Source organism: Balaenoptera musculus, chromosome 1, assembly GCF_009873245.2.
Source record: "Balaenoptera musculus isolate JJ_BM4_2016_0621 chromosome 1, mBalMus1.pri.v3, whole genome shotgun sequence".
Lineage (NCBI taxonomy): Eukaryota > Metazoa > Chordata > Mammalia > Artiodactyla > Balaenopteridae > Balaenoptera > Balaenoptera musculus.
In genome coordinates, this window is record NC_045785.1 from 141,676,433 (window position 1) to 141,688,576 (window position 12,144).

The following is a 12,144-nucleotide window of genomic DNA, read 5'->3' on the forward strand; positions in this document are numbered from 1 at the left end:
TTGAGTTCCATCCAAGCTGTTACATGTATCAATAGTTTTGTTTGTTTGTTTGTTTTGCTATGTAGTTTGCTATGGTATAGATATACCACAGTTTACCACATTTTGTTTAACCATTAAACTATTACGGGACATTTGGATAATTTCCAGTTTTTGACGATTTTTGTGTTACTATGAACAGATTTTTGCATGAATATAGGTTTTATTTTCTGAGAGTGCAATGGCTGGGTTGTATGATGCGGTGGCAAAATAATGGCCCTCCAAAGATGTCCATGCCCTAATCCTTAGAATCTGTGAATATGTTGTCTTACGTGGCAGAAGGGACTTTTTTTTTTTTTTAATTTATTTATTTATTTTGGCTGCATTGGGTCTTCGTTGCTGCGCATGGGCTTTCTCTAGCTGTGGCGAGCAGGGCTACTCTTCGTTGTGATGCGCAGGCTTCTCATTGCAGTGGCTTCTCTTGTTGTGGAGCACGGGCTCTAGGCACATGGGCTTCAGTAGTTGTGGCACATGGGCTCAGTAGTTGTGGCTCGCGGGCTTTAGAGCGCAGGCTCAGTAGTTGTGGTGCATGGGCTTAGTTGCTCCGCGGCATGTGGGATCTTTCCGGACCAGGGCTTGAACCCGTGTCCCCTGCATTGGCAGACGGATTCTTAACATTGTGCCACCAGGGAAGCCCAGAAGGGACTTTCTATATGTGAAATATTAAGAATCTTGAGGCGGGGAGAATTTCCTCAGTTATCCTCATGGGCTCAAAATAATCAAAAAGGCCTTTATGAGAAGGAGGCAAAAAGGTCAGAGTCACAGATGTGAGAAGATGCTACCCTGCTGGCTTTGAAGACAGAGAAAGAGACATGAGCCAGGGAATCGCAGGTGGCCTCTAGAAGCTGGAAAAGGTGAGGAACAGATTCTCCCCTAGAGCTTCCAGAAGAAACACAGTGCTGCTCACAGTTTGACTTTAACCCATAAGACCTATTCTTACTTCTGACCTCCAGAACTGTAGATAATAAATTTGTGTCGTTTTAAGCTAGTAAGTTTGTGGTCATTTGTTATAGAGTAAATATAAAGCTAATGCATACCATAAATGAATTTTTTTTGTTTTAGAAGAAGCTCCCAAACTACTTTCCAGAGTGAACGAGGGTGGGAATTGTAGTATATGTGACCAGTATAGGCAGGGACTGATCACTAAGACCCTCATAGGATAGGATAAGGAGTTTCGATTTATCCACTGTGGAATAGAAAACCACCAGAAGATTTCAAAGAAGGGAGGGGCAAAATATGATTTACATTTGGGACTTCCCTGGTGGTCCACTGGTTAAGACTCCACACGTCCAATGTAGGGGGCAGGGGTTCGATCCCTGGTTGGGGAACTAAGATCCCACATGCCGCACGGTATGGCCAAAAACAAAGCAACCAAATATGATTTATGTTTGAAAGTGATCACTCTCATTGCTATAAGGAGAGTGGTTTGGAGCGAGGCAAGAATAGAAGAGGGAACACCAATCAAGAGATTATTACATCAAGTAGGTTGGTTGTCATGGAGTTGGAGGGAAAATGACAGATTTAGGATTTGTGTGTGGGATACAGTCGACAGAATTGCTGCTAGGCTGGCTATGGATATGAAGGAAAGAGATCATTTTTGCTTGAAAACTAGAGGATAGTGGTGTCTTTAATTTTGGATGATTACTATTTGGTGTATGTGGTGCTGAGAGGGCAGAGATATAAAGTAAGGCACTAAATTTATGAATTTGAGTAGAGGAGTTATTAATTGACAGAAGTTGGTTCTGGAGACAAATTTGAGAGTGATTAGTGGTTCAACTTATAAACTTGGATGGAATTAACCTGGAAGAGTTCAGATAAGAGAAAAAGGCATCAAGACACTTCAAATTATAGATACAGTAATGTATGAAGAGCTTTAAAAACAAACAACCTGGGACTTCCCTGTTGGCGCAGTAGTTAGGAATCCGCCTGCTAATGTAGGGAACGCGGGTTTGAGCCCTGGTCGAGGAAGATCCCACGTGCCGCGGAGCAACTAAGCCCAAGCGCCACAACTACTGAGCCTGCGCTCTGGAGCCCATGAGCCACAACTACTGAAGCCCGCATGCTTAGAGCTCGTGCTCCACAAGAAGAGAAGCAACCGCAATGAGAAGCCAGCGCACCGCAACGAAAAGTAGACCCCACTCTCTGCAACTAGAGAAAGGCTGCAGCAACGAAGACCCAAAGCACCTAAAAATAAATAAATAAATTTATAAAAAAACCCAAACAACCCTCTGAATAGTAACATTCTGTGAAAGGGAAGAAAGATGAAGAGTATGAAGCCATGAAGCCAAGAAAAAAAATCTTTCAGTAAAGAAGCTATAGACATTTGTGTTGAATGCTACTGAGAAGTCAAATAATCTGTTTATGAATGAAATTAAGTTGTGCCAGTTAAGTACAGTGGATAGTAGACCAAGAAATGAGGGAGTCCAAACATGGGCAATGGAATCTGAGTTAGATGCATAAGGAAGGAAATGAGGAGATAAGAGGTGAAAGATAGTGATGAGGTCTGGTGAATCAATAGGCTCAGTGAAACTGAAGTTAGATGTTAGAGTGTAAGTACTAAAATAAGTGAGCTGGAAGTGTTGGGAATAAAGGAAGATTAAGAGTGTAAGTACTAAAATAAGTGAGCTGGAAGTGTTGGGAATAAAGGAAGATTATTGAAATGAAAATTTTGGAAATGGTTCATTAATTAATGATGAGATCAAGGTCTGTATGACCATAGGAACTATGGAAGAAGGCAACACTGGAGTTGAGGACAAGAGAGCCCAGACAGGATGTTAAATATGCAGTCCATGTGGATATTGAAATTACCAAGATGTCAAGAGTAGGGAATGACAGAAGCCAATGAGCCAGGTTTCAATGATTTACCCAACTGAACATAATCTTTCCCTCTTTGAACTTCCTGTTAAATTTTGTACCTCCTTAGTAACTTTGTCTTATTCTTTGCCTTTTGTATACTTGGTTTTTTTTTTCCTCTTCTAAGACTAGGCAATGAAAACAAGTCTGTGGCTATCCCCTATAGCACAGAGCACACATTTTCTAATACAGTGTTGCCGTGAATGAGAGATTATAGTGACCTTAAAAAGCCTCTGTATGACTGAGGGCAGAACCATTTCATTAAGGGCCAGTCCAGTTTGGAAGAGATAGGAGAATAATAATGCCTTACAGAAATCATCTCATGACAAAGATATACAGCAAGTCAAAATTTATTTTAGAAGAGATTTTCAGTTCTTAAATAGTACAAAAATAAACAGACATTTGTTTCAACACTTACAGTTTACATAAATTAATTTAATCATACATTTGTCTGAGGCACCAAAACATTCAACACATATTCCAAATTCCCAGATTCAGTCATTCAGGTATTAACAAATCAGTTTTTTAAAATCAAGTTAACAGTTTTTTATACAAGCCCTTCTACTATTGACTCTTTCTTAACAATAACATAAAACCTTAAAAGTTCCCCTGAGTTATTTCTCTTTAATGAAATTTTATTTTCTCCCTCTGCCTGAGGCATACTTTTTCAATTATTTACATAAATACTGATGTTATCTGTAATCAGTGCTTGATTTAAAAATATTAAAACCCACAGTTCTTTGCACGGAATGTCCCCCCAGAAAGTTATGGGTTAATGAATTAATGAAACGTCCACAGGTCCTTCAAAAATGTACAAAATATCAGTCTTATAGCACATCCAGGCTAATGAGACACAACATTCTCTGTGGGCTGGTGTATAGGTAAACCTTAAAGACAAATTCCAACTTTACATCTCAGTATACCAAAGTTGGATTCCTAAATAAATGTATTCACAAATCTTAAGCCAATTATTTATCTTGTATTAATAATTAAGAGGTAATCCCAAAAGATACATTGATTCTGATATAATGCAGAAAAAAAAAATCAATGCAGCCTTAAACCCAGTTTATAATAACCATCCTAAGAAGACATAAATAATAGTCTTCAATAAATTAAATTAATATACAGTACCAGAAAATGTCAGCTGACAATGCAATGTGGAAAAGAAGCATTGTCTTCCTGGGAACTATTCAGCAATTTAGTTTTGTTTTTAAGTGAGAATGGACATTCATTAGAATAGGAATAACTTTCTTACTGTTAAGAACCCCCTACAGTTCTAAGCTATTAGCCTCTATAAGGCTACTTTGGTTTTAAATTATTCACAAAGTTCTCTGCCTTCCACTTAAAATGAGTGTATACCTTCTTGTAAAGGTCTTCTGTAGTAGTCCTGAGCTGAGCTTTCCCTGAAAACCTGCATAAGTTCAGGTAAGAAAGTATAGAGTCCAAAGAAAGACAAACTCAGACCTTAAAACCAGGAAAACAAAATAGAAGTAAACTGATCAGAAAATGGTTAAAAGATCATAAAATGATCATTGAGTAGGTAGTTGCTTCTCACACATCATGGAAGACACCTTGGAAATATCGATAGTGTAGAAAGAAATGTGCAGCATTTTGTCATCTTGTAACAGCATTTAAATGTTCAAACATCTTAGCTTTTGTTCTTATTATAAGTTGAAATTCAAGTAAAAAGATGTCACACTCATTTCTCATTGGATTGTACGAAAGAATGAAAACTGTTTTCCCCCTTTAACTTGAAGACATCTTTAAAATCAACATGAAAATCTTCACAAGTATGACCCCTTTCTCCTTAACAGAGGTGTTAAGTAACACAAGGAGTTTAACATAAATATTAAATAATTAAGTTAAAAGAAATAGTTCATATAAATAAATAAATATGATCGATCAGCTTCTACAGTTCAGTTGAACGTTCTTTTAGTAGTACTGTGGGGTTGATATCATCTAGTCCAGAGTGGGAAGAGCTTGCATTAATGGTGACTGTTTTGGTGAGCTGTGGATCTTGAACACTGAATGAGGTAAAAGGACAGCCTTTCACGTTATTGCAGATGAGAGACTGAATTGAGGCAGTGGTGATGATTTTAAAACCTACTTCTCCACCAAAAGTGCTAGGCTTCCAGTACTCAGGAGAACATATAGGATTACCCATAAGTCCTTTCAAGGAGAATGGTGCCCCAACTTCTACCATGGTCTCCCCAAAGATGGCATCCGGTCGAGGCTTTTCTACCAGAAGAGCAGGATACAGCTCCATGGCATCAATGTCACCATAGAGCGCTTCTAACTCCGCAGCCATTTCCTTCTCTCCTGTGAAGGTGACAAGGACAGAGATACAACCAATGTCAAACTTTTACAAAATAAAAAAAAAAGTCTTACTCAATTTGCTTTGCTCAATTTGCTTTCTTTGCTCAATTTGCTTTCAACTTGTGCTGTTTCCATTTGCCCCTTGACTCTTTGAAGAAGTTGAGAAATTGTTTCTCACCTGTAAGTTCTTCAAATGACTTATAAGGCTTCAGCAGAAAGCGTTTGCGGTACTCATTAAAAGACTGGTATTTCATCTCTCTGCTGTGGTCAATTGAAGCCTTTGATACTTTCTCTACTGCAACTGGAAGATTCCTGCCACCAGCAACCTGTTGAAAATGAATTACATTGTAGAATACAATTTTAGTTTTAGGCATTATTTAAGAATTTTTTTTTTTTTTCCTTTTTTGGCCGTGCTGCATGGCTTGTAGGATTTTAGTTCCCTGGCCAGAGATTGAACCTGGGCCCTCGGCAGTGAGAGTGTGAAGTCCTAACCACTGGACCACCAAGGAATTCCCAGATTTTTATTTTAAAAGCATGCCTTGGGTGCCAAGTACGTAAGACTGATGCCCCAGCTCCCAGCTGAGACCTAAACTGTAAGTTTGGAGTATTTATAGAATATTTCTATGATCTAGATTATAATGGTAACATTATATTATAATCGAGATTATATGTTAGGCTTCTTATTTCAAGGAAAGAATATTACTAGCAAATAATTACTCTTTTAGTGAGTTTAAGAAAATCATTTCTGCGGCAGAAATTCTAGTTACTGACTAGTCCTTTGTTTTGTTTTGTTTTTCAATAATAATGCTTACCCTGCCAGCAATTTGCCTGGTGAATGATTCAACAAACTGAGTGAGGCCGTGTTCCAGTAGGAGGGAGTTGTTATAGATAAATTGCTGATAGTTGTAGTGCTGGCCATCAATCTGAAAGGTGTCAGGCAGAAGGGGATGCCAGTGGTAGAGTGTGTTAAACTCAGCAGCAATACGGTTTTGGTACTGGAATTGTTGGTTGAAAAGCAGCTCTGGGTCAAACTTCAGTTTGAAGTGATAGCCACTCAGGTGCTGTACATAGTCTTCAATCACAATCTTAATAGTTTCTCCTATTGGCACAAAAGAAAAATTTAGGACATGAATTCCTTCTCACAAACGTTCAAGCAACCGAAATGCAATTGTTAATTTGCCATTCCTTCACTTTCTAGATTTTCTTTTTTACCATCAAAAGCTCAAGAATTGAATGAATGTGGAGCAGGTGATTTTACATGTACTACATTCCCCCAGAATTACTGAAAACCTAGCAAAGTTCGTTTTCTCTGGGGAAGAGGGTTTTATTTCAATGATTTGCTCTTCTTGCTTACCTATCAGTATCAGCCTACTCGTCTGGAACAGCTGCTCATCGTCCCATTCTGGATGCTCATGTTTAAGCACATCACACACTCTGTTATGTTCCCGCAGCCAAATTGTGGCGTACATCATCAGACCAGGCACCAGACCAAAGACTTCCTGCCCCACAGCAAACCGCAGGTGTTCAGGAACATGAGGGGGGTAGATCATCTCGACCTGAGTATCTTTGACTGTGGGAGGATACATCTCACCACCAATTATCTAAAAAATAACAGTAACAAAAGAGGTAAGAAACAAATTTTATTCATGAGAGATTTTGAACATAGGTGGGTGGTGAGTCATAACTAATTCTTAATATTTAAATGGGACAAACCTGATATTTCATTTTCCCATCCTTGAAAAGGCGCAGTTTATGCTGTCTCTCCAAAGATTCACCATAAACATGATTTAAGTCCACCTAGAAGATTATGGAAAATTTTTAATTTGTTGCTGTTGTTTATTCTTATGTAAAGTGTCTATGATGTATTTATCACTAAATAACTTGATGATTTAGTTTACTTTAATTAAAATTTTTCAATAACACATTTTTCACAGCCACAAAATAATAAATTAACTTGTTTATCCACTGAAGCTACTAAAACCTACAAACCTAAATATGTCTCCTAAATATGTCACCTATTAGTGTCTCATATGGAGCTTATATCATAAGTTTCACTATAATTATATGGTATTTCTTTTAAAAAGCAGCAGAAAATGTTTGATATAAAATTCTTATCAATAACTTGTAGCTATGTCACTGAAATCCAAGAGATAATAATGCTGCAAAAATCTCACCTTAAAGTATTTAAGGCAGCATAATCAGGGTACAAATGTTTTTGAAGACAACCTTCTGCAGTGCCAATATTTTAAACTAAAAATAGAAGAGCCAAACTACAATAATATCTGTATATATGTATGTAAGTATGTGTGTGTGTGTTTGTTTGTTTTGTATTTTTACCAACCAGTGATTAAAATGGAAACTCCATTAAGGTTTTTATAGATAGAACTATGATTTGCTACTATTTGATTTAACTCTGTCTTACCCATGGCTCGTCCCGTGGTGAAAGCTGGTCCTCGCTTATGATCTGTCTTGAAAAATTGATGGGTGAAGTGCTGGGCAAAGAATGCAAACATCATATTTGTGCCCTGGGGATCAGGGATGAACTTTCTTCTTAGAAGTACTTTTTTCCACAACTTCTTTTGAATCAGGAAGCTCTTTCCTCCCTGAAAAATGAGTAAGCCAAGATAAGAATCCATCTCTATATTCAAGGAAGCAGAGAGTGACTGTCAAGTAACCAGGGTCTTTTTCACTTATAGGAGAAGTACAACTTTGAACAGGATCATAATATAAATGGAAGTTCTAAAATACAGGGGAACAACTTCTTATTGAATATTTTCATCTATTTTGTTTACAGTATTAATTCAGTTTTAATGATAGAATTTGAAAACATCATGCCATTATACCAAAATGCCCATTCACTTTCATGGAGTAGTTTACATGGACTCACTTTCAAAAAATCTCCAGAGATATCCATAAGGAAAAAATGGCTTTATGAACAAATAAATCATGGTTTATGGTCAAATTTTCTAGGTAGCAATCCAATCTCAGTTACAGTTAATACATGTCTAACTGCTTCCTCTCACTCACCTTTCACACCCATGGGTGTTGGGCAGTCATCAGGCACAGGAGGAAGAACTCTGGTGTAATAGGACAGGTTAGAAAAGGCTTCCCAGCTTTTATAGCCGTAGTGCACATTATAAGTTGGCGGGCTCTCAATCAGATGTGATCTCGCTGAAATTGGAGGGGAAAAAAACCTGTTATTTGTTCCCATATGCAAGGCAAATCAATATTCATTTTTATTGTAAAATGTGCAAAGTGGCACTAGAGTGAATTTAATTCCAACAAAGATACTCTATTTTAAAACAGTTATACTTTAAAGCCTAACTGCCACTGGTGCTCAGAAAAGAGGAAAGAATGATTCATTAAAATGCATCTTTGATGATATATATATACTTTACAGAAGACAGTATGGTCCAGCCATCTTGATTTTTCAAATAACCATCCACTTACTGCTCAAGAGGCCTGTTAGGAATGTCTGGGCTTGACACTCACTTTAGAAATAAAGGTATTTTCTTCCTGACCCCAATCCAAATTATCCATTTATTTTAATGGGTGCAATTGTGGCCCATGGGCATTCAATAAACAATTAGACCACACTTCCTTCACAAATTGTCAAGAACAGTGAAGGTTAGAAGAGGTATGCAGGTATGCAGGATTTTCAGTAGAATTCTGACTGTGAGACAGAACTTTATAAACTTGAAGGGATTCAGATGTCAATATTTTTGGCCATCAAGACAGAAGGCAAACTAAAATGGTATATTTAAATATGTTTTGGATTAAGTTTAAAAATCTAAAGTTTTATAAAGTACATTTTTCTTTGAGGCCGCTGAAAGCCCTAGAAAGTGATTTGTACTTACATATCAACACGTATCTCATAATCATATTCTGCAGGAAGGGAATGTTATTGACAATGTTCCAGAGTCCCTTGAAGTGCGTAAGTATGTAGTGCACTGTGTTTGGAGTGGGTTTCAGGAATAATTTTATTCTTGTCAGAAATTCAGCTGCAATGAGGAAAAAAAAGAGAGAAATTAACGGGACCTCATTATAAGACACCATTCTGTAAAATGATAACTGTATCTATCCCCATTCCAAATGAGGGCACCCAAAAACAAACTTACGTGTGGTACAGTTTTCACCATAGAATCCTGTTCGGGTACAGTCACATTTATACTTGTCAAATCCTATGCTCATACATACACCTCGATTCTGGCATGGACTGGAGCAGCAAGGGTTTGCTACAATAAAGTAAAGACAGTGAGATTGACATATATGTCATATATATGACATAATATGTATAAAATAAATAACTAACGAGAACCTGCTGTATTGCACAGGGAACTCCACTTCGCTGTACAGTAAAAATTAACACAACATTGTAAAACAACTATACCCAAATTTTAAAAAAATAAAGTAAAGACAGTGAATAAATCATTCTTCAGTGACTTAATCTTGACTTAAACATTTAATTGCTTTACTTACTATGAGTCAACTTTACGATAAAAAAGTTCAAGAAATATACAGGTAGTCATGGGAAAACAATTTTTTTTTTTTGGCTTGCCTCACAGAATGGTTATAATGTAGAAATAACAACTTCCTATTCTAAATAAAGGTAACAGAATATTCCACCAGACATATTGGTGGAATGTTGCTAAGCTTTTCTTTGTAACTCTTTAGATGTTCAAATTAGCCTTTTTAAGAGGCTCAAAGAAGTAGGACTTCCAAAATTAAAGTGAATAGATCTAGTACATTAATCAAAATTTAAGGTTTTTTTGTTTGTTTGTTTTCTTTTTGTTTTTGTCAGAACTCAAAGCTGTTGAAAGATTGGATGAAGAACATTCCAAGTTGAGAGGAAAACTAGTGCAAAGGCCCTGAGGCGTGTTTGAGAGAGTGTGGCAGAAGCAAAGCTAGGAGGAGAGGTGGAAGGCGAGCTCAGAAAAGGCAAAGGCAGATCATGTGGGTCTTATGGGAATTTGGGTTTTATTCCATGTGTCAAGGGAAATCATTGAATGGTTTTCAGTATTAAAGTGGCATGACTTAATTTACATTAAACAAAAACAAACAAACAAAAAAAAAACCAGGGAATTCCCTGGCGGTCCAGTGGTTAAGACTCTGCTCTCACTGCCGAGGGCCTGGGTTCCATCCCTGGTCAAGAAACTAAGGTCCCGCAAGCCGCGCAGTGCGGCCAAAAAAAAAAAAGTAGAGAAAATTTCAAAGTAAAAACAACTTCGTTTTTAAACATTTTGCTTACCTGAAAAAATAATCTGGACTTCCCTGGGGCAGGAAAGCACTAACTAGGGTATTTAACACAACTATTTCCATTCAATAACAGTAGGTACTATAAAAAAAAAAAAAACATCTCGCATATATTGATCAGGTTCTGTCTTACGACAACCTGCAAATTAGTATCACTATTCCTATTTAGCAGATGAGAAAAGTGAGACTCGGACGGGTTAAGTAAGTGACCCATGATGATCAGAGCTGATGGCAAAGCTGAGCTGTCCGTCCAGTTTATTTGGACTCGAGTGGTCCAGCCTCTTTACAAAGTCATACATACAGCCTCTGTCTTCCGAGGGTATTCAGAATACCTAGAGTTCCCTGGAGAGGTCAGAGCGGAAACTCGACCCGGGTGTACGGAGCCGCGGAGTCCCAGGTGCCGGGCGCCCAGGTACTCACTCACCTGCACTACAGAGCGCCAGGGCGGCGCAGAGCAGCAGCGCGCGGACGAGCATCTCGGCTGCGGGAGGGGCGCGGAATCGGCGGAGGCGATGCTCTGTGTGGGTCCCGCCTGTCCAGCTGGAGGAGGCGCGGTGCGGAGTTCCTGAGCGTCCTCTGACGGTTGCTGCGAGTCGTTTGACAACTGGAAGCTAACGGAGAGGACCTTCCTTTTATGCGTGAAAACAGCCCACGTGACGGCATGACTGTTTCTTTCCGCCTTTCCTTCCCCCCCCACCCCCCTCCAAAACTTTTCCTCCCTCTCTCCACTAAAATAATTGCGTAAGACCCGCCCGGGTCGGGGTAGGATTTTTTTACCCACGCAAACTGGAAAATCGGAAACCTGGGAGGTTGCGCTCGGCTTCCCCAAGGTGGGTGCAAAGCGGATCGCCCCCTCCCCACTTCGATCTTCCTGAGGCCCTCCCCGGGTTTCTCCGCCCCCGGCGCCGGGCTTCGCGCCAGATTCCTTTCCTTCTATCGGGTCTTTGACCCAGCCTTCCAAGACCCAGTGCCGAGGCAGATCTTCTTGCGGGGGAAGGGCGGCCCCCTCGGCTTCCTTTCCCGGAATCAGAGGGGCCTGGAGGTTCCGGAGCGCAGGGAATCCCCTTGCGCGCCCCCGCCCCCGGTCTGGTCCCTAGGCTTTGGGGGGGCCGAAGAAGACACAGTCTGGACAGAGTGGGGAGAGTGGGTCCAAGAAAGGCTGACATGTTTTACTCATGTCGTGTATGTCAGACGTGTCATGATTTCAGTGACCACTCAGCCTCGTGTAGATTCAGCACATACATAACATACATTTAAAATTTTTTTAGATTTTTACTCGACCTAATGAAATGTGATAGCTATAGTCAGCGTACATATCTGTAGCTTCTCTTTATAGCTGAGTTGTTTTTAACATAAGTAATGCTGTTCTCCACGCCACCACCCCGACGTTGCTTCTTGGAGAGAGGAAATAAAGGTAAATTCCTCTCCTCAATACCGATCCTGAGTGCTTATCCTGTAAATAGTCAATCTGGGATCGAAGGGTCACCGCTATAAACTTTCCTCTCCGATGAACCAGAGAAGCGGAGGTGACCAGTATCTGCAGGGATGCTAAACGTCCAAAACTTCTGCTTTAATGCATTTCTTTCTCTGCCGCATGGGTTTCCACGTTTGGGTCGCCAGTCCTTCACAGGAGATACAATAGAAGGAAGTAGATTTTTAAAGTTTGCTTTTTTGTTCTTTTCTGCC

At 39.4% G+C, this 12,144-nt stretch overlaps 1 protein-coding gene across 1 annotated transcript; it reads right to left on the minus strand.

Annotated features, from left to right (window-relative positions):
• Positions 1-3,223: 3,223 nt before the first annotated feature.
• PTGS2 (prostaglandin-endoperoxide synthase 2) lies at positions 3,224-11,046 on the minus strand. Its single transcript, XM_036832510.1, is given in 11 exon segments — positions 3,224-5,208; positions 5,384-5,531; positions 6,018-6,304; positions 6,560-6,806; positions 6,919-7,002; positions 7,605-7,772; positions 7,774-7,808; positions 8,233-8,376; positions 9,063-9,206; positions 9,324-9,440; positions 10,883-11,046. Coding segments are annotated over 11 exon segments (1,836 nt in total). The 5' UTR covers positions 10,935-11,046; the 3' UTR covers positions 3,224-4,798.
• Positions 11,047-12,144: the final 1,098 nt, after the last annotated feature.